This window comes from Nerophis ophidion, linkage group LG10 (assembly GCF_033978795.1).
Source record: "Nerophis ophidion isolate RoL-2023_Sa linkage group LG10, RoL_Noph_v1.0, whole genome shotgun sequence".
Classification (NCBI taxonomy): domain Eukaryota; kingdom Metazoa; phylum Chordata; class Actinopteri; order Syngnathiformes; family Syngnathidae; genus Nerophis; species Nerophis ophidion.
Window position 1 is genome coordinate 9,822,487 of NC_084620.1, and position 26,275 is coordinate 9,848,761.

The following is a 26,275-nucleotide window of genomic DNA, read 5'->3' on the forward strand; positions in this document are numbered from 1 at the left end:
TTCCTCTTCAGCGTTTGAGGATGCCCCATGCCTCAGGTGTGTTCAAGTAAGGTTGATGTCATCATTTCAAGGAACTCAATCATCTCTGAGGTGTTTTGGGCTCCTTATCAATTTGGAAAACTTTGACGCGGCCCATTTTCTGCTTGAGAATGTCACAGTATATGCTGAAGTCCAAGTTTCTCAAAATAAACCGCAGTTCCCTAATGCCGGTGTTCTGTCGACAACTGCTACTCATCGATGTCTGCTACCCAACGCTGTTCTGTCGACAACTGCTACTCATCGATGTCTGCTACCCAACGCTACTGAGCATGCGCACAAACACAAATACTGCAAGTATTTACCCTCGAAAAAAACACTAATCTAAAGCAGCTGTCAGTAGACATTATAAATTATGTTTAAACACATCCGACACGTACGTAGGATTAACCGAAGGAGCGTTCAAAACAAGATGGAATGATCACAACGCCTCCTTTAGAAACCAGACTTTGCGGAATTCTACAGAACTCAGCAAACACATTTGGAACCTCAAAGACAATAATGTTGAATATTCAATAACATGACAAATTCTTCCATCCAGCACACCTTACAACAGTGGTAATAAAAGATGCAACCTATGCTTAAAAGAGAAACTGTTTATTATATATCATCCAGATCTATCATCCCTCAACAAGCGCAGTGAAATCATTTCAACATGCCGCCATAGACGGAAACACCTTCTAGGTAACACATGAGCCAATCACCACGCCCCTACGCCTGCCTGTACCCACCCACTCTGTGCCCTATATAAACCATTGTATGTGAATGCTTCCATTAAAATCTCCTGATGATTGAGGGAACCCCTCATGAAACAGTTCTGTAGAGATGAAGTAGTCTTGTGATTTTTCCCACACCTACATATATAAGTATATATGTATATATGTATATATATATATATATATATATATATATATATATATATATATATATATATGTCTTGATTGGATTATCCAGAGAATAGGGCTCAATACCGTGGTAGAGCGCAATATGTAGGTGTGGGAAAAATCACAAGACTACTTCATCTCTACAGAACTGTTTCATGAGGGGTTCCCTCAATCGTCAGGAGAAATCTCCTGATGATATATATATATATATATATATATATATATATATATATATATATATATATATATATATATATATATATATATATATGTATATATATATATATATATATATATATATATATATATACGTATATATACACAGTATATATGTATATATATACAGTATATATATATATATATATATATATATATAAGAACACAAGTGAGTAGAATTAATTGGTCAGGATGCCACCCAAGCGCCCTGGGGAGGTGTTTCGGCCACGTCCAACCGGTAGGAGGCCATGGGGAAGACCCAGGACACGTTGGGAAGACTATATATATATATATATATATATATATATATATATATAACAACACAAGTGAGTAGAATTAATTGGTCAGGATGCCACCCGAGCGCCTCCCTGGGGAGGTGTTTCGGCCACGTCCAACCGGTAGGAGGCCATGGGGAAGACCCAGGACACGTTGGGAAGACTATCTCTCCCGGCTGGCCTGGGAACTCCCCGGGATTCCCCGGGAGGAGCTGGATAAAGTAGCTTGGGAGAGGGAAGTCTGGGCTTCCCTGCTTAGGCTGCTGTCCCCGCGACCCGACCTCGGATACGCAGAAGGAGATGGATGGATGGATGGATGGATATAAGTAGTGCTTTAAAACAATAAATATTTTAATCTGATTTATTACACTTTTAGTTTTTAGTTTGAAATTTTGATTAATCCCAATTAAGTACGATAAATTACTTGCACATATATATATATATATATATATATATATATATATATATATAATTTTAATTACCTTCAAAAAAGGGCCCTGCAGTAGAGATGGGATTCATATGGCTCCATTCCTGGGTGGTTCTTTTGTGAGAGAAAGAGAGGGTTTAATCATTTTGCAATGCAGTCTGCTGAAAATGATGGAAAACACCACACTACACAGCAACTGACGCTGTGGTCCAAGTTGGAATTGCCACAAAACACATTTGAAGATATTAAACCCTCTACTGCCATCTGGTGGCTAAAGTGGATACCCCATTCTCGTTTCATGTGTCAGGTAAATCGTAACGAATGGGATCAAATGAAGGAAGGAAATACATTTATTGTCATTGCACTAGTACAATTACATTTCATTTTCAGCATAGACCCGTTCAAAGCAGACATGTATTGTACAGGGTGACAGAACTGCGATGATGAGTCGCCACTAAGAGATGAGTTTTAAAAAAGGCAATCCTAGACTAAGTTTCTATGGGGTGGGTGGTTCAGTCTGGGGCAGAGCCGTGTATAGAGAGAGTGTAGCCAACTAAACGAGAGGCGTCATCTTTGCTACCAATGACGTGTGCGGTCATGTCCCGAAGCATGCAATTGCAATTTTTTTGACGTTAGTTTTCCTGACAAAATCAACCAAAAAATAGGTCTCAATATAGTTTGAAACCTACCCTCATACATTTAAAACAAAACTTTATTGTATTTCATCAAAGTATAATTTTGCGGTCTTATTTAAAGCACTCTGCTGCTACCTTCCTGCAGTGTTTCATGACCAACAGGCACTCCAACACACACCGACAATCACGGAGAAATTGTGACTTTTAAGTGAAGTATGAATAGAGAATAGAGAGTACTTTATTGATCCCTGGGGGAAATTTAGCACCACAGTTCGCTCACAATAAACAATGATGATAATAAATAATATAATATATTATATATATAATATATGAATAATATAAATTAATTAATTACACCCAGGGCTTCACGGTGGCAGAGGGGTTAGTGCGTCTGCCTCACAATACGAAGGTCCTGCAGTCCTGGGTTCAAATCCAGGCTTGGGATCTTTCTGTGTGGAGTTTGCATGTTCTCCCCGTGAATGCGTGGGTTCCCTCCGGGAACTCCGGCTTCCTCCCACTTCCAAAGACATGCACCTGGGGATAGGTTGATTGGCAACACTAAATTGGCCCTAGTGTGTGAATGTGAGTGTGAATGTTGTCTGTCTATCTGTGTTGGCCCTGCGATGAGGTGGCGACTTGTCCAGGGTGTACCCCGCCTTCCGCCCGATTGTAGCTGAGATAGGCGCCAGCGCCCCCCGCGACCCCGAAAGGGAATAAGCGGTAGAAAATGGATGGATGGAATAATTACACCCAAATTATAGTTGTTTTTACTCTTTCAATGTCCGTCCATTCGTATTTGTGTTTGACTTTCTCTTCGGCTGCTACCCAATTGCATTATTTTAGTTTTACTCTGCCTGTTTTTGTCAAACCATCTCTTTAATTTCTTAGTTTCTGCTGTTATTATTTGTATTATCTTCTGCATCTTCTCTCCTGAACAAAACCCGGACGTTGTGTGGTGTGTTTATCCCTCGCACAAGAGTGTAGTGTGTGGCTCTTCAGTGTTGTTTGCGAACCTTCACTTCACATACTCGTCTTCTTTCAGGGTTGTTGGGAAAGTGATGTCAAAGCTTTCCGCAATTCTTACGAGTGGAGCAGCCCCTTGCTGCACAACATGGCATTATTACATGTTGAAAACTATCAAGGAAGCGCCGCAGACACATAGCGCCAGCCATGAATTGATTAACGTGGACCCCGACTTAAACAAGTTGAAAAACTTATTCGGGTGTTACCATTTAGTGGTCAATTGTACGGAATATGTACTGTACTGTGCAATCTACTGATAAAAGTATCAATCAATCAATCAAAGGCTAGAAGCAATAAGGGTACCATCAGTGTGTGAATGTGGAAATACTGTCGAAGCGCTTTGGGCTCCTTAAAAAGGGGTAGAAAAGTGCTATACAAGTACAACCATTTACCATTTGTATTCACGTGAGTACCTTTTGACCAATCATTGAGGAGAACATCTGAAACTGGGGTGCCTCATACTCTCCCTATACACAACTCTGGTCTGGGAACAGGAGAAAAAAAACTTGATAGCCATGATTAGCACATTACGACACAGAAACCACAAGACTTGCAACAGGAGGGAACAGGGTGCTCTGGTGACAAAGCTGCAAAGCTCTGATACCTATCTATGAATCCACTTTCTATTGTATAATTGGACACAACCACAATTTGATTGTTAGAATGTCACACAAAAACACGCTTTAAGTGTTTTACTTGAACGTACGTCATATATTTGTTCAAAACTTGCTTACAGCTCAATCTAAAGTCCAGTCAGGTTTTATTTTTGAAGGTAAATTTGCCACCAGTCAGACTCTCCTCATACGTTTTTGCGCTGACATGTGTATTGACCTGTTCTCTGACTGTATAACAACACATTTGTCAGGTAAAAATTCAAGCTTATGTTAAAAAAGAAGCCTGTACGCTCAAAATAACTTGCGCAATTAATCCGCGATAATGTTGTGTATAATTGGTTGAGTTTGACATCTTAATATTTCGACAATAATGGCTGCGTGTTAACAACTTGTGAATATTAAATCTATACTGCAACCTGCACACCGACTACTCTAAAGTGTATTTATGTGTACGGTGTTTTCCCTTGAGAAACGATGAGTCAAAACAAGTCATGCGGAAATTCTTTGCACCCATTTTTTTCTTTAGGGTTCCCATGTGCATTTGACCCTTAAATACATTTTTGAAATGAATATCCAGCATGCAACAGTGCAATTTGATTCACCGAGGTCAAGCCTCGATGATCATTTCCCCATCTGTGCTGCTCCGAGGGTCAGGCGCCGCCATTGTTGCTTCCCCACCTCTGTGCCGCTCTAATGGTATTCATAGACTGTCTGGGTGTGATCGGACTCATTCCGCAGGAGTGTTTAACCTTTTCCCAGTGTGTCGTTTTACCCCGAGGCGACGCCACGCCGTTCCCAGGATGATTGGACTTTATATAAGACATAGGGTTTCTTTAAGGAAATGTTGAGTCCCGGCTTCAAATACCTCTGACCAACTTTAGGGCGTTCGCCCTTTCATTAAAGAGCAATCTAAAAACAGCAGGACTCAGCCGTTCCATGTTGCTGAGCAGGCCTTAAATCAAAAGCCTTGACCCACGTCGTCCTCAGCAGACACGCTGGCCTATCAATATGTATATCCTGGTCTTGACCCCATTGGTCCCCCTGCTTCCCCAGTTCCATATTCCAGGTTTTTTTCTTCTTTTTACCCCCTTGAGCTGACACTGCTAAAAACCTGCACTCATACACATCATCCTGTTTCTCCTGAAGCTGGTCCTGGAAGCACACAATGTGCCAGAACTGACCGCCGGGGTCAACTGCACCTTCGAGGACCTGGCGGAAATGAGCGGCCTGGTGGAGGGGAACCGAATTCGGTGTTTCTCTCCCGCCGAGAAGGAGATGCCTCGCGTCGTCGTCGACAAAGGTGAGCGTATCACCCGTATTTTTTTTCTTTTCTTTTTAGCACTGGGAAGTTCTATTTCTGTCCGCTAATTAGTCAGCTCTCGCTTGACACACAGGGAGGCTTGTAGGCTTCAAGGTAACTTTTAGGCAGCCTAATTAGGACGGATCCACTGTCAGGGGTGCTTTACCTTGATTGATGAATGATTCTGGCTTCGGAAGGTAGCGAGGTGACCCGAGTGCGTGCGAAGGTGCTGCTGAATTAAACATGAAGTCCTTCATTAGGCTCAGACAAAAGGACACGGATGAGGACGAGACACCTTGTCCCTCAAACACTCTTCATCCCTACAGAGACCTGAGGATAGTCTTTCATCCTCGCTGATAGTCAAATGATGTTGACATGCTATATTCATTTACATGTCATATATATATATATATATATATACATATATATATATATACAGTGGGGCAAAAAAGTATTTACTCAGCCACCGATTGTGCAAGTTCTCCCACTTAAAATGATGACAGAGGTCTGTAATTTTCATCATAGGTACACTTCAACTGTGAGAGACAGAATGTGAAAAAAAATATCCAAGAATTCACATTGTAGGAATTTTAAATCATTTATTTGTAAATTATGGTGGAAAATAAGTATTAGGTCAACCATTCAAAGCTCTCACTGATGGAAGGAGGTTTTGGCTCAAAATCTCACGATACATGGCCCCATTCATTCTTTCCTTAACACGGATCAATCGTCCTGTCCCCTTAGCAGAAAAACAGCCCCAAAGCATGATTTTTCCACTCCAATGCTTCACAGTAGGTTTGGTGTTCTTGGGATGCAACTCAGAATTCTTTTTCCTCCAAACACGACAAGTTGAGTTTATACCAAAATGGATACATGGATGATACAGCAGAGGATTGGGAGAATGTTATGTGGTCAGATGAAACAAAAATAGAACTTTTTGGTATAAACTCAACTTGTCGTGTTTTGAGGAAGAAGAATACTGAGTTGCATTCCAAGAACACCATACCTACTGTGAAGCATGGGGGTGGAAACATCATGCTTTGGGGCTGTTTTTCAGCTAAGGGGACAGGACGATTGATCCGTGTTAAGGAAAGAATGAATGGGGCCATGTATCGTGAGATTTTGAGCCAAAACCTCCTTCCATCAGTGAGAGCTTTGAATGGTTGACCAAATACTTATTTCCCACCATAATTTACAAATAAATTCTTTAAAATTCCTACAATGTGAAATCTGGGATTTTTTTTTCACATTATGTCTCTCGCAGTTAAAGAGTACCTATGATGAAAATTACAGACCTCTGTCATCATTTTAAGTGGGAGAACTTGCACGATCAGTGGCTGACTAAATACTTTTTTGCCCCACTGAATCGTATATCGAAGTCCAATGCCAATATCCAGACCTAACAAATAATATCAATGAAGAATTTAGTCTTCATCAACGGGTTTTCAATTTTCCTCTTTCCAGGCGACCACCAGATAGTGCAGCTCTATCTCAAGTCCAAAGAGACCGGCCTGGCGTTCGCTAACACCAGTTTTGTCTTCTACAACTGCAGCGTCCACAAGTCGTAAGTTCTTGCTTTTCTCTTTTTTTTTTGGATCTTTTTAGCAGTTCACACGCATCCCTTACAAGTATTTTTGTGTAGGTGCTTGTCTTGCGTGAGCAGTCCTTACCAGTGCCACTGGTGCAAGTACAGACACGACTGCACACATGACCCCAGGACCTGTTCCTTCCAGGAGGGACGAGTCAAGAAAGCTGAGGTCAGTGAAGTCCTAAGATATGTGCTCGCAGTCGAAACATGCTTGTGCTTCAAACTTAACGATTAAAGTCTGTCCTGTTCGACTCGTATTTGAGCCCTGTCATCCGTGATCACGTTGTGTACACTGGAGAAGGTGAGCCAAGGCACAGCATGACTACATGCACAGAGTCACAGATTGACAGTAATGTGATCGCTCAGGGTAAGTGTATCGATCAATATAATATAGGGGATTTTAACCTTTTTGACCTCTGGTCCATACCAATAATAACACTGAATTACTAATCTAATTGTTTAGTTTAATCATCTTCAATAAATATATATAACCTACTTACACTTTACAACCTTGTCAAATTATATGAAAGCACGTGTTAAACACAAATACTATTATCAATCAATCAATCAATTTATTTTATTTCGGCAATCTTCACATAAAACAAAGAACAACAACAAGAAAAGAAAAAAAAAAGAAAAAAAACACTCATTTGTGCAATGATTGAGCCGAAAGGGTGTAGGTTGAAGCAACGCTTATATAAACCTACCCCATCACAACAAGAACAAGGTTCAAAATATATAAAATCTAAAACATGCTTCACTTATATTACTTTTTTTTTTTTAAACAATATATAAGCAACATATATGTAGCACACGTCTCATATACACAGTTTAACATTTAAATCAAACATATACATTTGTACACTTATATATATATATACACACACATATATATACATATATATATTATATATACACAATTCATTTAAATTCCATATAAAGTGGTAATATATACATTTTAATATAACCTATATGTATAATTATGAAATCATAAATTGTATTTATATACATATTATATATTATTGTCTTTCTAAAACAATGTTTGCTCTTCTTTCTTATATTTACTAATGATAAATGATTTAAAAAGCTTTTTAAACTGGTTTATGTTGGTGCTGTGTTTTATTTCATCCTTTAAACAGTTCCATATTTTAACCCCTGCTATTGTTATACTCATTCGTTTCTGCGTTGTTCTACAATATTGGATCTTAAAAAGTAGTTCTCCTCTTAAATTATAATTCCCTTCTCTTTGTAAAAATCTTCTCTGTAAGCCTGTTGGAAGTGAATGTTTACTTGCTTTATAAATCATTTGGGCAGTCTTGAGTTGGATGAGATCTGGTAGTTTTAAATCAAATGTTTTTATAAATAATCCATTAGTGTGTTCTCGGGGTCCTGTGTTATGTATCAGTCTGATGTGACACGGTGGCGAGGCATAATGGATGCGTGTTGCTACCCCAGGGATGCAAGAGGACCAGGACAGGCAGGAGTTGCAGGTAAGATTAGATTTAATACGAAAACAAAAATAATACTGGTACAAAATGCAAAGAAAAGGCGTGCCGAATGCACGGAGAGCTATGCTAATAATTAGCACGAGAGCAGAGTACAGGAATAGAGGTGCAGAGCGCACGCAAAGCTAAGGCGAGACTTAGCAATAGTGATTACAAAAATAAGAACCAACGTGCGTGTTGCAAGTAGCAAACAAAACAGCCAGGAGGAACTAAGGTAGCAGGTGGTCTTAAATACAACACAAATAATTCAAAACAGGTGTGCGTAATGAGTCCGTGCAGGAGGCATACTTAGGTTGCCATGGTGACAATACAAAACAAGGAAGTGCGCTAACAAACGGGATCGGTAGAGTCCAAAACATGATCAAAACATAGTAGGACAATACAAAAAAGACAAACATGCTAGAGATGTGTGATCCGGAAGCCGGATCACAACATTACCCCCCCCTTAAGGGGCAGATCCCAGATGCCCCCAAAAAACTGCAATAAAGAGAACCCCCTCCCAAAACCAGAAAGTTCACAAACGAAGGGAGGGCGGAAGGAGTCCACGGTGGAGGGTCGCCAGATCGCATGTCCCCGAATCCACCGAGGACACATCATGTGGCGGCGGCGGGTGGAACGCTGCTGCCGAAAAAGTTTTGGCGGGCGACCTCGAAAAGGCCACATTAGTGGCCGCCTCGCAGGATGAGGTGCCCGGCGAGGCGGACGACCCGGGCACGGCCACATCCGTGGCCGACATGGAGGAGGGAGTATCTGGCGAGGAGGATGACCTCGCAGAGGCCACGCCCGTGGTCGACGTGGTGGACGACGCCTCAGCACCGAAATCCCAGCAGGCTTGGAAGCAGCAGACGAGGGTGCGGGGACTGCAGCCAAAGCAGGCCCGAGTGCAGCTGGCGAGGATGATGCGGGTGCTGCAGCCGCAGGAGTCGTCGGAGGCGGCCTGGGAGCCGCAGGAGTCGTCGGAGGCGGCCTGGGAGCCGCAGGAGTCGTCGGAGGCGGCCTGGGAGCCGCAGGAGTCGTCGGAGGCGGCCTGGGAGCCGCAGGAGTCGTCGGAGGCGGCCTGGGAGCCGCAGGAGTCGTCGGAGGCGGCCTGGGAGCCGCAGGAGTCGTCGGTGGTGGCCTGGGAGCCGCAGGAGTCGTCGTCGACGCTGGTGTGGGCTCCAGCCCCGTCGTCGACGCTGGTGTGGGCTCCAGCCCCGTCGTCGACGCTGGTGTGGGCTCCAGCCCCGTCGTCGGCGCTGGTGTGGGCTCCAGCCCCGTCGTCGGCGCTGGTGTGGGCTCCAGCCCCGTCGTCGGCGCTGGTGTGGGCTCCAGCCCCGTCGTCGGCGCTGGTGTGGGCTCCAGCCCCGTCGTCGGCGCTGGTGTGGGCTCCAGCCCCGTCGTCGGCGGTGCTTGGCGGCACGGAGCTGGCACCGGTACCTGTCGTGGTGCTGGTACCGGAGTGGGCTCCAGCCTTGGAGTTTGTGCTGGTGTGAGAACCAGACTGGGAGCTGGTGTGAGAACCAGACTGGGAGCTGGTGTGAGAACCAGACTGGGAGCTGGTGTGAGAACCAGACTGGGAGCTGGTGTGAGAACCAGACTGGGAGCTGGTGTGAGAACCAGACTGGGAGCTGGTGTGAGAACCAGACTGGGAGCTGGTGTGAGAACCAGACTGGGAGCTGGTGTGAGAACCAGACTGGGAGCTGGTGTGAGAACCAGACTGGGAGCAGGTGTCGGCTTCAGCCGAGGAGCAGGTGTCGGCTTCAGCCGAGGAGCAGGTGTCGGCTTCAGCCGAGGAGCAGGTGTCGGCTTCAGCCGAGGAGCAGGTGTCGGCTTCAGCCGAGGAGCAGGTGTCGGCTTCAGCCGAGGAGCAGGTGTCAGCCGAGGAGCAGGTGTCGGCGTCAGCCGAGGAGCACTAAGAGACTGGCAGAGAGGAGGACTAGGACTACTATGAGGATTTAGACTAACACTAGGACTTGGGCAAGGACTTGTGTGAGGACCAGTACTTACAATCAAACTAGTGCTTTTATCAGGACTTGGGCAAGGACCAGGACTTACAGTCGAACCAGGGCTTGGGCAGGAACTAGGACTTGAGGTCAACCTAGGGCAAGGACTGGGACTTACAATCATACTGGTGCTCGGGCAAGGACTTGGACAAAGACTAGGACTTACAGTGACACTGGGGCTCGGACAAGAATTTGGGCAAGGACTAGGGTTACTGTGAGGACTAAGACCACGAGGGGAATTAGGACACGGACTACGATCAAGACTACACGAAGGTACGTAACTGGGACCGGGACTTGGACTACCATTAAGAGAATGACTTGAGCAAGGACTTGGGCTAGGACTCGGACTACGACTCAGTCTACGAGTTGATCTACAATGTTGGCCAGAAGTCGGACCAGGACTGGGACTAGGCTTGAACACCGGTGGTGGAGGAAGAAAAGTAGGTAGCTCATGTTGCCTTAGTTTGCATCTAGAAATAACATCTGTATAGAACTTAGTTGTGTCTATAGAGTCCAAAAAATCATAGTCAATATTTGAAACAGGTTGAGAATAAGACTCAACAATATAAAAATCCTCAGAAAAAATATCATCGACAGGGGGTGGTATTGAGTCACCAGGGGGCGTTGACGAAATGACGTCACCGTGATGGACCGGTGGGCCGGAGGTATGCCCTGGCCTTACAGCCCAGTCGGAAGAGTGGTTGGAATATGGAGAAAAAACAAAACTTCCAAACCTCAGGGAAGAGTACTGGGCTGTTGTCTGCGCGCTGCTGTCCGGGGAAAAAGTCTTCGCGGCTTGGCGAAGGGAAGACTTTTGGTGGTCCACTGCGAGGCGGCGTTGTGCTGGCTGTTTTCTGACACGGTGGCGAGGCATAATGGATGCGTGTTGCTACCCCAGGGATGCAAGAGGACCAGGACAGGCAGGAGTTGCAGGTAAGATTAGATTTAATACGAAAACAAAAATAATACTGGTACAAAATGCAAAGAAAAGGCGTGCCGAATGCACGGAGAGCTATGCTAATAATTAGCACGAGAGCAGAGTACAGGAATAGAGGTGCAGAGCGCACGCAAAGCTAAGGCGAGACTTAGCAATAGTGATTACAAAAATAAGAACCAACGTGCGTGTTGCAAGTAGCAAACAAAACAGCCAGGAGGAACTAAGGTAGCAGGTGGTCTTAAATACAACACAAATAATTCAAAACAGGTGTGCGTAATGAGTCCGTGCAGGAGGCATACTTAGGTTGCCATGGTGACAATACAAAACAAGGAAGTGCGCTAACAAACGGGATCGGTAGAGTCCAAAACATGATCAAAACATAGTAGGACAATACAAAAAAGACAAACATGCTAGAGATGTGTGATCCGGAAGCCGGATCACAACATGATGGCCCTTTTTTGCATTATGAATAGTGGTTGGATGTTCGTCCTGTATGTATTTCCCCAAACTCATCAAGGCTTAGGTAAGGCTGATTAAAAAAATAAGTACTGACCAAAATACTGCATAGGAAGGTACTCGGGAAAAATGATGAAAAATACATTTATATACAAATATGTTGTGCCAAAATAAACAAACAAAAAAAAAAAGATTTTTTCTTAACTGGACTTCAATGAAATTAAAGTGCAAATGGAAATACATCTTCACCACTTTAGTCACAATTTTTGCGCTTAAAAACTTCTCTGTCTTCAGCTACAAATGGATCTGTGTGAGAATGTCATTACTGCCACAAATGGTGCAAACATGTATTACAACTGAGTTCCACAGCTAAGAAACAGATATTTTTTGGCAGCCCTCTGGGGGACACTTACGGCCTAACTCTTGGCCCTATGGGTAAGAAACACCGATATAGTGTGTGTGTGTATATATATATATATATATATACATATATATATATATATATATATATATATATATATATATATATATACATACATATATATATATATATATACATACATATATATATATATACATACATATATATATATATATATACATACATATATATATATATATATATATATATATATATATATATATATATATATATATATATATATATATATATATATACATACATATATATATATATATATATATATATATATATATATATATAATATAGTTGTGGTCAAAAGTTTATATACACTTGTGAAGTGTCACGTTGGAAACGCATTGTGATGCGCGTTGTCACCCCCGGATGCACGAGGACCAAGACAAGCAGGAATTGCAGGTAGGACTTGATTTAATATACAAAAAGTAAAAGAGTACTGGTACAAAAGGCAAAATAAAGTGCGTGCCTACGCACGGGAAGCTAATGCTAAACGTAGTAGGGAAGTCCGAAAGTCCAAAAGTGACGTGCCGATCGCACGAGAAGCTAAGGCGTAACTTAGCACAAGTATATATAAAGCAGAGAAGCCAACGTAAGCGTTGCATGAAGCAAAGAACGAAAAAAGAACGAACTGAGGTCGAATGCAGGCTTAAATACTAAAGTAACACTCAAAACACAGGTGCGTGACAAAAGCAGAGCAGGTGGAACAAATAAGAAGTCATGGTTACCGAACAAACAAGGAAGTGCACAAACTAGGGATCGGAATAGTCCAAAAATAATCAGAAAACACACGAAAAGAACTCAAGAACAAAAACTATGGATGTTCCGGGATCATGACAGTGAAGGACGTAATGTCATGGCAGTCTTGAGTTTCCAGTTATTTCTACAACTCTTATTATTTTGTGATAGAGTGATTGGAGCACATACTTGTTTGTCAAAAAAAAAAAAACCTTCATGAAGTCTGGTTCTTTTTTGAATAGTATGGGTCTACTAAAAATGTGACCAAATCTGCTGGGTCAAAAGTATACATACAGCAATGTTAATATTTGGTTACATGTCCTTTGGCAAGTTTGACTGCAATAAGGCGCTTTTGGTAGCCATCCACAAGCTTCTGGCAAACTTCTGGTTGAAATTTTGACCACTCCCCTTGACAAAATTGGTGCAGTTCAGCTAAATTTTTCGGTTTTCTGACATGGACTTGTTTCTTTAGCATTGTTCACACGTTTAAGTCAGAATATTGGGAAAGTCATTCTAAAACCTTAATTCTAGCCTGATTTAACCATTCCTTTACCACTTTTGATGTGTGTTTGGGGTAATTGTCCTGTTGGAACACCAAACTGCGCACAAGACCCAAACTCCGGGCTGATGATTTTAGGTTGTCCTGAAGAATCTGGAGGTAATCCTCCTTTTTCATTGTCCCATTTACTCTCTGTAAAGCACCAGTTCCATTGGCAGAAAAACAGGCCCAGAGCATAATACAAACCCCGTTTCCATATGAGTTGGGAAATTGTGTTAGATGTAAATATAAACGGAATACCATGATTTGCAAATCCTTTTCAACCCATATTCAATTGAATGCACAACAAAGACAAGATATTTGATGTTCAAACTCATAAACTTGATTTTTTTTCGCAAATAAAAATTTACTTAGAATTTCATGGCTGCAACACGTGACAAAGTAGTTGGGAAAGGGCATGTTCACCACTGTGTTACATCACCTTTTCTTTTAACAACACTCAATAAACATTTGGGAACTGAGGAAACTAATTGTTGTAGCTTTGAAGGTGGAATTCTTTCCCATTCTTGTTTTATGTAAAGCTTCAGTCGTTCAACAGTCCGGGGTTTCCGTTGTCGTATATTATGCTTAATAATGTGCCACATATTTTCGATGATAGACAGGTCTGGACTGCAGGCGGGCCAGGAAAGTACCCGCACTCTTTTACTACGAAGCCGGGCTGCTGTAACACGTGGCTTGGCATTGTCTTGCTGAAATAAGCAGGGGTGTCCATGATAACGTTTCTTGGATGACAACATATGTTGCTCCAAAACCTGTATGGACCTTTCAGCATTAATGGGGCCTTCACAGATGTGTAAGTTACCCATGCCTTGGGCACTAATACACTTCCATACCATCACAGATGCTGGCTTTTGAACTTTGCGCCTATAAGAATCTGGATGGTTATTTTCCTCTTTGTTCCGGAAGACACCAAGTCCACAGTTTTCAAATATAATTTGAAATGTAGACTCGTCAGACCACAGAACACCTTTCCACTTTGCAACAGTCCATCTTAAATGAACTCGGGCCCAGCGAAGCCGGCGGCGTTCCTTTGTGTTGTTGATAAATGAGTTTGGCTTTGCATAGTAGAGTTTTAACTTGCACTTACAGATGTAGCAACCAACTGTAGTTACTGATAGTGGTTTTATGAAGTGTTCCTGAGCCCATGTGGTGATATCATTTACACGCTTATGTTTGTTTTTGATGCCTGAGGGCTCAAAGGTCCGTAATATCATGGCTTACGTGCAGTGATTTCTCCAGATTCTCTGAACCATTTGATAAGTTTACGGACCGTAGATGGTTAAATCCCTAAATTCCTTGCAATAGATCGTTGAGAAATGTTGTTCTAAAACTGTTCGACAAGTTGCTTACAAAGTGGTGACCCTCGCCCCATCCTTGTTTGTGAATTACTTAGCATTTCCTGGAAGCTGCTTTTATACCCAATCATGGCACCCACCTGTTCCCAATTAGCCTGCACACCTGTAGGATGTTCCAAACAAGTGTTTGATGAGCATTTCTTAACTTTATCAGTGTTTATTGCTACATTTCCCAACTTCTTTGTCACGTGTTGCTGGCATCAAATTCTAAAGTTAATGATTATTTGCAAAAAAAAAATTTGGGGGGAGTTTGAACATCAAATATGTTGTCTTTGTAGCATATTCAACTGAATATGGGTTGAAAATGATTTGCAAATCATTGTATTCTGTTTATATTTACATCTAACACACTTTCCCAACTCATATGGAAACGGGGTTGTACAAATAAACAGAAAGGTTATAAATATTTCAAAGGTAAAAAAAAAACACCCGCAACTAAATCCGCCTCCGCTTGGGATGTTTTCCTGCTGGCTCCGCTGTGAACGGGACTCTCGCTGCTGTGTTGGATCACCTTTGGACTGGACTCTTGCGACTGTGTTGGATCCATTATGGATTGAACTTTCACAGTATCATGTTAGACCCGCTCGACATCCATTGCTTTCCTCCTCTCCAAGGTTCTCATAGTCATCATTGTCACCGACGTCCCACTGGGTGTGAGTTTTCCTTGCCCTTATGTGGGCCTACCGAGGATGTCGAAGTGGTTTGTGCAGCCCTTTGAGACACTAGTGATTTAGGGGTATATAATTAAACATTGATTGATTGATTGATTGAACTACATTGCTGTGCATTCTGAAGTCCTTTAATTCATGGAATGGTCATTATTGACATCTTCCACCTTTCACAATAGAAATAATCAAAATGACTGCCTTCCGCCCGATTGTAGCTGAGATAGGCGCCAGCGCCCCCCGCGACCCCGAAAGGGAATAAGCGGTAGAAAATGGATGGACTGAAAATAATCTACAAAGCAAAAGAGCAGCGTCGAAATGATGGCAGAAGCAAAGTGAAGCACATTTTAGTGACTTTGCTTAATTATGCGCACTATTGGCTCACTGCCGGCCAACTGCAGCCAAGACAAACTGCCCTCCAGTTGGTTTACACGCTTCTAATGCCCCGAAAGCAAAAGATGTCTCACTTTGATGAGAATTTGTGACCCACTAAGAAGTGTGTATGTGTGTGTGTACTTTTGGCCTGTAGTTTTCCATAGGACAGTTGTGTGTAATTCTAGCCTGAGGTGCACCATGATGAAGATCAGTGGCGAGCGCGGGGACAAGTCAGGCCAGATTGCCTTGTTTTGATGAGCAGTCTGCTCTGGATTGTGTTATTCCGCCAATATTTCCCCGGAGCCGTTCAACCTGCGCGGACGATATTATTTTCTCTTTTTTGCAGCCGCCTTCCATTATCCGTTTTGAACCTTGTGCTTAGTCAGGCCGCGCTCTTTGCCAGGTTTACTTTTCCAATTAACTCAGACGCTGCCGGTCAATATTGACGGTGGATAATAAGGTGCCAATCCACCTCCTCCCATTGTGTCGCCGCCATCACCGCCGTCTTGAAGGAGAGCCACAAATAAAGCGAGAGGATTATGCATTTGCACATTAATGTCGTGGCTCTTTTTGATGAGCAGCTATTTTACAGCTTTAATGACTTTTCATTTGCTTTTTATTAACCTCTAAAATCCCAGGTCGGTTTTCAGTAATTTCTGTTTTCCTTCCCTCTTTACGGTTCTTTATCAATCAATCAATCAATGTTTACTTATATAGCCCTAAATCACTAGTGTCTCAAAGGGCTGCACAAACCACCACGACATCCTCGGTAGGCCCACATAAGGGCAAGGAAAACTCACACCCAGTGGGACGTCGGTGACAATAATGACTATGAGAACCTTAGAGAGGAGGAAAGCAATGGATGTCGAGCGGGTCTAACATGATACTGTGAAAGTTCAATCCACAATGGATCCAACACAGTCGCGAGAGTCCAGTCCAAAGCGGATCCAACACAGCAGCGAGAGTCCCGTTCACAGCGGAGCCAGCAGGAAACCATCCCAAGCGGAGGCGGATCAGCAGCGCAGAGATGTCCCCAGCCGATACACAGGCAGTACATGGCCACCGGATCGGACCGGGTTGTTCTCGATTTAGATGTTTTTTTTCCATTTTTACCTCCGAGGTCATCCACAAAGACCACTTCTTGTTGGTTACACCACAGCTGTAACACTTTCAAGTCGTTTTGAGCCTGATCTTTTATGCTTAAGTTTCTTAGATTTGTTTTTTGTTTTGGCTTTTTTAATTTTCCTCTTCCTTATTTATTTATTTTATTTTTATTTTTTTTATTAATCTTATTTTGTTTTCCGATGTTTGCCTTGTACTGTGGGGCAAAAAAGTATTTAGTCAGCCACCGATTGTGCAAGTTTTCCCACTTAAAATGATGACAGAGGTCTGTAATTTTCATCATAGGTACACTTCAACTGTGAGAGACAGAATGTGAAAAAAAAATCCAGGAATTCACTTTGTAGGAATTTTAAAGAATGTATTTGTAAATTATGGTGGAAAATAAGTATTTGGTCAACCATTCAAAGCTCTCACTGATGGAAGGAGGTTTTGGCTCAAAATCTCACGATACATTCTTTCCTTAACACGGATCAATCGTCCTGTCCCCTTAGCAGAAAAACAGCCCCAAAGCATGATGTTTCCACCCCCATGCTTCACAGTAGGTGTGGTGTTCTTGGGATGCAACTCAGTATTCTTCTTCCTCCAAACACGACGAGTTGAGTTTATACCAAAATGGATACATGGATGATACAGCAGAGGATTGGGAGAATGTCATGTGGTCAGATGAAACCAAAACAGAACTTTTTGGTATAAACTCAACTCGTCGTGTTTGGAGGAAGAATAGTACTGAGTTGCATCCAAAGAACACCATACCTACTGTGAAGCATGGGGGTGGAAACATAATTTTTTGGGGCTGTTTTTCTGCTAAGGGGACAGAACGATTGATCCGTGTTAAGGAAAGAATGAATGGGGCCATGTATCGTGAGATTTTGAGCCAAAACCTCCTTCCATTAGTGAGAGCTTTGAATGGTTGACCAAATACTTATTTTCCACCATGATTTACAAATAAATTATTTAAAATTCCTACAATTTTTGAATTCCTGGATTTTTTTTTCACATTCTGTCTCTCACAGTTGAAGTGTACCTATAATGAAAATTACAGACCTCTGTCATCATTTTAAGTGGGAGAACTTGCACAATCGGTGGCTGACTAAATACTTTTTTGCCCCACTGTAGGTCTTTAAAAAGTTTTATTTTAGGGGGTGTGTGGCCAAATTTAGTTCACAATTGGTTACAACAAGTTTTGAGTTTTGACATTTCTTTTAAAAGTCTTAACTTTGTGAGTTTTTATTGCTTGTTTTTTGACATTTTTGCCGTCAAGGATTTCCATTAAGTACACTCCTTTACGCCAGGAAGAAGGTAATCAGTGTAAGTGAGTTATTAGTTAGCAACATGACTCAAAAATGATAGGCGTATTATGATGAAACTTACATAAAATGTCAGAAATGGGATAAGGAACAAGTGATTACATTTGAGGCTGATCTGGATCACCTTCTTCATTCAGGACTTTTTTTTACTATTGCCAGGTTTGTGCTGTTAGAGGGCTTTTCTTGTTCTTTCTTTTGGCATGTTTTATTTTTGTATTTTAATTTTAGTCCACATCGTATTGGGTGCTCCACTGTATTAGTTTGTACTAACTTGGAGTTTGGTGCGGACCTATTATTATTTACCTAACATATTTTACTTGTTATGTTGGATATTTGTCAATAAAGTCTTTTATAAAGCCTAATTCTTGTGTAAACAATGAAGTAAATAAACATTTCCAAAAACTTTATAGTCCGGGGCTGCTAATACATGTAAAATAATTTTCTTTCTAAGATTTTGTTGGTTTGCGGCTTAAATAAAGGTATAAGGTTGAGGCAGAATAGCTCAGTTGGTAGAGCGGCTGTGCCAGCAACTTCAGGATTGCAGGTTTGATCCCCCTTCCGCCATCCTAGTCACTGCCGTTGTGTCTTTGGGCAAGACACTCTACCCACCTGCACCCAGTGCCACCCACACTGGTTTGAAGAAAAAAAATGTTTAACTTAGATATTGGGTTTCACAATGTAAAGCGCTTTGAGTCACTTGAGAAAAGCGCTTATCCTTTCGGTCATGACCCAAAGCTCATGACCATAGGTGAGGATGGGAACGTAGATCGACCGGTAAATTGAGAGCTTTGCCTTCCGGCTCAGCTCCTTCTTCACCACAACGGATCGGTACAACGTCCGCATTACTGAAGACGCCGCACCGATCCGCCTGTCGATCTCACGATCCACTCTTCTCACGGGTACAAGCGGCCGAAATGAGTTTCCTCCGCCGTGTGGCAGGGCTCTCCCTTAGAGATAGGGTGAGAAGCTCTGCCATCCGGGAGGAACTCAAAGTAAAGCCGCTGCTCCTCCACATCGAGAGGAGCCAGATGAGGTGGTTCGGGCATCTGGTCAGGATGCCACCCGAACGCCTCCCTAGGGAGGTGTTTAGGGCACGTCCAACCGGTAGGAGGCCACGGGGAAGACCCAGGACACGTTGGGAAGACTATGTCTCCCGGCTGGCCTGGGAACGCCTCGGGATCCCCCGGGAAGAGCTAGACGAAGTGGCTGGGGAGAGGGAAGTCTGGGTTTCCCTGCTTAGGCTGTTGCCCCCGCGACCCGACCTCGGATAAGCGGAAGATGATGGATGGATGGATGGATGGATGGATGGATGGATGGATGGATGGAGAAAAGCGCTATATAAATATAATTCACTTTACTAATTTTCTGTTTGTTTTGTCAGATATTTTCCATTGACCTGTTGATTCTTGTATTTTTTTTTCTCCAAATTCTTTTCACTTCCCAGTTTAGCTCTCAGACTGAGTACATACCTATACTTGGGTTTTTCTTTCAAGTTCTTCCTTCGATGTCTTCCATAGTTCCCTTCTTGTCGCTTTTCTATGAGCAGGTGTTTAATGACTTTGAAGTTGCTATTTATCAACTCTCTAATCCGAGGTCAGTCGGGGATTCTGGACAGTCTTTCCGCAAACAAAGCAACACGTCTGCTGCTCCTTACAATGAAGAGATTATGCTAATGATAGACGTCCCGCTAACCCTCCCTGCTGGTTGAGCTCGCCGTTAGTATGCACGGCGTTAAAACCCGGTGGCACGGGCACGCGGCTCAGACAAAAGTTTCACCTTCACGTGCCTCAAGGACTTAGCCGCGTGGATTAACGTTGTTTTGCAAAACATTCCTGGTCACGTCGTCTGTGTGGTTAAAAATGTGCTTTTCGTCCTAATAATATTCAAATAATGCATGAAGCGCCTTGGCTTTTACTGGAGTTTATTTAACAGCGGCACATTGATCAGGAAGGTTTTATTAAAGGCCTACTGAAACCCACTACTACCGACCACGCAGTCTGATAGTTTATATATCAATGATGAAATATTAACATTGCAACACATGCCAATACGGCCTTTTTAGTTTACTAAATTGCAATTTTAAATTTCCCGCGAGTTTCTTGTTGAAAACGTCGCGGAATGATGACGCGGGCGCGTGACGTCACGGACTGTCAGGAAATATTGGCAGCTGCACCACTCACGGCTAAAAGTCGTCTGCTTTAACCGCATAATTACACAGTATTTTGGACATCTGTGTTGCTGAATCTTGTTCATTTAGTAATGGAGACTATAAAAAACAATGCTGTTGATGGAAAGCGGTGTATTGCAGCTGTCTTTAGCACCGAGACACAGCTGATGTTTCTTTGTTTGTTGTGAAGCGGAGCGGTCAAGCGAACATGTTTTCTCTACATAAACCAGCATGTTTTTGGATGGGGAAATTGTGATATATATCTTACCAGAGAAATCATTGGATTATTCGTCGTCCTGCAGCTGTGAGCTTGGCTGCTCGGCTTCTCTCTGAGACACTTTGTGTTCACCGCACCCATCCGACCTCGAGGTATGTCTTTTACAATCTTTAAAATCTCACTAAAACACTATTAAAACAATAAGCAGATAAGGGATCTTCCAGAATTATCCTAGTAAATGTGTTTAATTACATCTGAAACGCTCACACTGCCGTCGCCTGGTGCTGTCGCTTTTTTTTTTTTTTCTATTCCTTCATTATCAATATCCTAATTCACGAATCTTTCATCCTCGCTCAAATTAATGGGGAAATTGTCGCTTTCTGTCTGAATTGCTCTTACTGCTGGTGGCTCCCATTAAAAAACAATGTGAATATGTGTGGAGCCCTGCAACCAGTGACGTCACGCGGTACAGGCAAGGCTTTTCTATTAGCGACCAAAAGTTGCGAACTTTATCATCGATGTTCGCTACTAAATCCTTTCAGCAAAAATATGGCAATATCGCGAAATGATCAAGTATGACACATAGAATGGACCTGCTATCCCCGTTTAAATAAGAAAATCTCATTTCATTAGGCCTTTAAAGCAGCTTTAACAGACACCGTACAGGCGCTGCAGTTGAGCGTTGGTGAAGGATCGATCAACAGGAAGGACACAACTTTGGAGTGTCTTCACCCAAGGAAACTTTTGAGACCCTCCTCATGTTCACACCTTACGCTACTATAATTACCACGGGATTTTCTCCGACATTTTCACAACTCCCACGCTGCTTCCTATTCAGTCGCTCTCCCCGCACCCTTCACACCTCCCACCAGTGTCTAATTAAAAGATCTAAGGAGGAGAGGAAGGGTCAGCGTGGCGAACATGTCATCTGTGCTCGTTACTTAAAAAAAAAAAAAAAAACACATCTTTCAAGAATATCGCCACATGTCACGATATCCCTTAGAAAATCAACCCAATCACATTATCTGGCAGCAACTAGCAGGGGGCGCAAGTCATTCAGACCCAACGTGTTTCCTGCTCAACGGGCTGCAAGACAGAGTCAACATAAATCTTTGGAGCGCCTGTCGTTCAATTTTAGAGGAAATGAGAAAAAAAAGGACATCCATCCATCCATTTTTTACCGCTTGTCCCGTTCGGGGTCACGGGGGGTGCTCAATTAATTCTAGGATAGATGGTAGTGTAAGACTAAACCAATCAAACCCAGAGTTCATGAGTTTAAAGGCCTACTGAAATGAGATTTTCTTAGTTAAACGGGGATAGCAGGTCTATTCTATGTGTCATACTTGATCATTTCGCAATATTGCCATGTTTTTGCTGAAAGGATTTAGTAGAGAACATCGACGATAAAGTTCGCAACTTTTGGTCGCTAATAGAAAAGCCCTGCCCTTACCGGAAGTATGTGCGCGTGACGTCACGAGTTGCAGGGCTCCACACGTATTCGCATTGTTTATAATCTGAGCCACCAGCAGTAAGAGCAATTCGGACCGAGAAAGCGACAATTTCCCCATTAATTTGAGCGAGGATGAAAGATTTGTGAATTAGGATATTGATAGTGAATCCATCCATCCATCCATCATCTTCCGCTTATCCGAGGTCGGGTCGCGGGGGCAGCAGCCTAAGCAGGGAAGCCCAGACTTCCCTATCTCCAGCCACTTCGTCTAGCTCTTCCCGGGGGATCCCGAGGCGTTCCCAGGCCAGCCGGGAGACATAGTCTTCCCAACGTGTCCTGGGTCTTCCCCGTGGCCTCCTACCGGTTGGACGTGCCCTAAACACCTCCCTAGGGAGGCGTTCGGGTGGCATCCTGACCAGATGCCCGAACCAACTCATCTGGCTCCTCTCGATGTGGAGGAGCAGCGGCTTTACGTTGACTTCCTCCCGGATGGCAGAGCTTCTCACCCTATCTCTAAGGGAGAGCCCCGCCACCCGGCGGAGGAAACTCATTTCGGCCGCTTGTACCCGTGATCTTATCCTTTCGGTCATGACCCAAAGCTCATGAGCATAGGTGAGGATGGGAACGTAGATCGACCGGTAAATTGAGAGCTTTGCCTTCCGGCTTAGCTCCTTCTTCACCACAACGGATCGATACAAAGTCCGCATTACTGAAGACGCCGCACCGATCCGCCTGTCGATCTCACGATCCACTCTTCCCCCACTCGTGAACAAGACTCCTAGGTACTTGAACTCCTCCACTTGGGGCAGGGTCTCCTCCCCAACCCGGAGATGGGACTCCACCCTTTTCCGGGCGAGAACCATGGACTCGGACTTGGAGGTGCTGATTCTCATTCCGGTCGCTTCACACTCGGCTGCGAACCGATCCAGTGATAGTGAAGGACTAGAAAAAAAAAAAAAAAGTGGCGGCAAATTGAGCGTTTCAGATGTAATTACACATTTACTAGGATAATTCTGGAAGATCCCTTATCTGCTTATTGTTTTAATAGTGTTTAGTGAGGTCTTAAAGATTGTAAAGACATACCTCGAGGTCGGATGACTGCTGTGAACACTCAGTGTCTCAGAGAGAACCCGAGGAGCCAAGCTCACAGCTGCCGCTGCTGCAGGACGACGAATAATCCAATGATTTATCCGGTCAAATATATATCACAATATCCAAATCCAAAAACATGCTGGCCGACGTAGAGAAAACATGTTCGCTTGACCGCTCCGCTTCACAACAAACAAAGAAACATCAGCTGTTCTCGGTGCTAAAGACAGATGCAATACACCGCTTTCCACCAATAGCATTGTTTTTTATAGTCTCCATTATTAAATGAACAAATTGCAATAGATTCAGCAACACAGATGTCCAAAATACTGTGTAATTACGCGGTTAAAGCAGACGATATTTAGCTGATAGTGGTGCAGCTGCTAATATTTCCTAACAGCCCGTGACGTCACGCGTACGCGTCATCATTCCGCGACGTTTTCAACAAGAAACTCACGGGAAATTTAAAATTGCTATTTAGTAAACTAAAAAGGCTGTATTGGCATGTGTTGCAATGTTAATATTTCATCATTGATATATAAACTATCAGACTGCGTGGTCGCTAGTAGTGGGTTTCAGTAGGCCTTTAAATGTGTTGTGCTTGAAGAAAGGTGGGCTATTTATTTGTCCTCACTTCTACGCTTTCGTCTCTTTGCAGACTGCAGCCTGGTGTTTTTTGAAAAGCTGTTGTTAGCCTGTGTGTGTGTGTGTGTGCGTGCGTGTGTTGGTGTGTGAGTGTGTGTTTATGACGGGGCGTATCTCCGCCCGCCCCTTCTGTTATTTATCACGTCTCGGCCGTGGAGGAAGAAGTGCGTGTGCGTGCATGTGTGTTTGTGATGTGCGTGCGTGTGCGAAGCTGCCAAAAACCACATTGACAATACATCAACTTAACGTCGGCATCAATCTCAACAGGTGACGGCCGCCTTCAACGCCAGCATCAGTTGATAACACACACACATGCCCACACACACGCACACAAACTAGTGTGTGTGCGCTAATTCGATCAAGCCTAATACAATCATTAAATCAGGGGTCTCAAACTCAATTTACCTGGGGGCCACTGGATGCAGAAACTGGGTGAGGCTGGGCCGCAAGAAAAAAATTCTTAAAAAATCTAACATGCACTTTTTAATGAATTCTCCTTCTATGAAAGGGTTGTATATTGTAGCCCGGAAGAGTTAGTGCTGCATGGGATTCTGGGTATGTGTTCTGTTGTGTTCATGTTGTGTTACGGTGCGGATGTTCTCCCAAAATGTTTGTCATTGTTTGGTGTGGGTTCACAGCGTGGCGCATATTTGTAACAGTGTTAAAGTTGTTTATACGGCCACCCTCAGTGTGACCTTTGTGGCTGTTGATCAAACATGTCTTGCAATAGCAATCGTACGTCTCACATAGCTTGGTACAACATATAAATGGGCTTGCAGGCTATGCGTAAATTTTGTAGGTGGCGCTAAAGGCAGTGCAATCATGGTACCCCCTGAGTATTGATGGTTGGGAGATAATCGACAGGAATTTTAGAGGATGGATGCCCCGAAATCCAGGGGTCTCCCGGGAAAATTGGGACCGTTGGTAAGTATGACGCTATCAAGCGCAGTTTATGCGTTCATATTAAACTCGCGGGCCGCACTTGCATTAAATTATCATATCAAGGTGTGGGTCGCAAAATAACGTATCGCTGGCCGCAATTGGCTTGCGGGCCGCATGTTTGAGACCCCTGCATTAAATTGAATGTAGTACTTTTTTATATTATTTAAAAATATACATGTAAAATATCAACAACAACAAAATTTTAGTTTTTAAAACTTTGTATACATTTAAATATTATTCCTAATTCATTTTGCACCCAATCTTGCCTGCTGGGTTGCCGTGGAAACAGATGCTGCTGCTGCTGTCTTGTGTTGTCTATCACATATGTGGTGTTCCACTATTAAATATTTTTTTGACAAAGTGTTGCTTTCGGACACGTCATCGATGGTGCAGATGTGTGTTGTGTAGATTCATCTAGAAGTCGCCTGCCTCCATAGAGCAGATCACATTAAGTGCCGCCATTGTTCAAATGTGTGCGCGTGTGTGTTTCTGTCCTACTTGTATAGGAAAATGAGATGTGGAAGAACGAACACACCACCTCTGCATGTGTGTGTGATTTATCTATAATGACTTTGTGAATAGTGTCACACACACACACACCCCTCTCTGAGTCAGTCACTCAGGCAATCAAGTGGCTTTTAATAAACTCCACACGAGCGTTATTATCGCCCGCTACGCTCCACCCGCCTTATCTTCTGCTCTTCTTCTTTTTGACAAGCTCCTCCAGTCACATGACGGCCTTTTTTTTGCTCTTCTGCTTAAAAAATTGTACAAATGTATGTTTCCATTTCTCTTTCCATTTATGCCCAGGAGAGCTTCCATAAAGTGCGAGTATAGATGCTACCACTTTAACCATTGTTGTTGTTTTACATTTTAGTGCTTTTACAAGTTTGGTACATTCCCTTGAGATCGCTTTTGTACCTTTCTTACTACCGTATTTCCTTGAATTGCCGCCAGGGCGCTTATTAATTTAAAACCTCTTGTCACTCCTGCGCTTACCAAAGGCATGCGGTAAAAGTAAGCATGCACTAATTAATTTAAAACCTCTTGTCACTCTTGCGCTTACCAAAGACATGCGGTAATAGTAAGCATGCACTAATTAATTTAAAACCTCTTCTCACTCCGGCACTTACCAAAGGCATGCAGTAAAAATTTGAGTGTGATATAAGTTTCGACCTTAAATCCTACTGAATAGCTCTTAATCTTCTTCCGTTTATGCGATTTCAAATTACCGGTATTGAAATCAGCCTCATCCATTTTGAAAATGGTGACGGGGGAAGGGTCACTTGTGACGTCACGAGTTGGACCAGGCGGTAATAGTAAGCATGCG

General features: G+C 43.0%; 1 protein-coding gene across 1 annotated transcript in view; it reads left to right on the forward strand.

Moving 5' to 3' along the window:
* The window catches only part of plxna4 (plexin A4), a 506,120-nt gene that overhangs the window by 407,944 nt on the left and 71,901 nt on the right, over window positions 1–26,275 (forward strand). Inside the window, exons 7-9 of the mRNA XM_061912247.1 lie at window positions 5,257–5,410; window positions 6,875–6,974; window positions 7,053–7,167. Of these exons, the coding sequence (XP_061768231.1) occupies window positions 5,257–5,410; window positions 6,875–6,974; window positions 7,053–7,167 (369 nt within the window). The remainder of the gene's footprint in view (window positions 1–5,256; window positions 5,411–6,874; window positions 6,975–7,052; window positions 7,168–26,275) is intronic.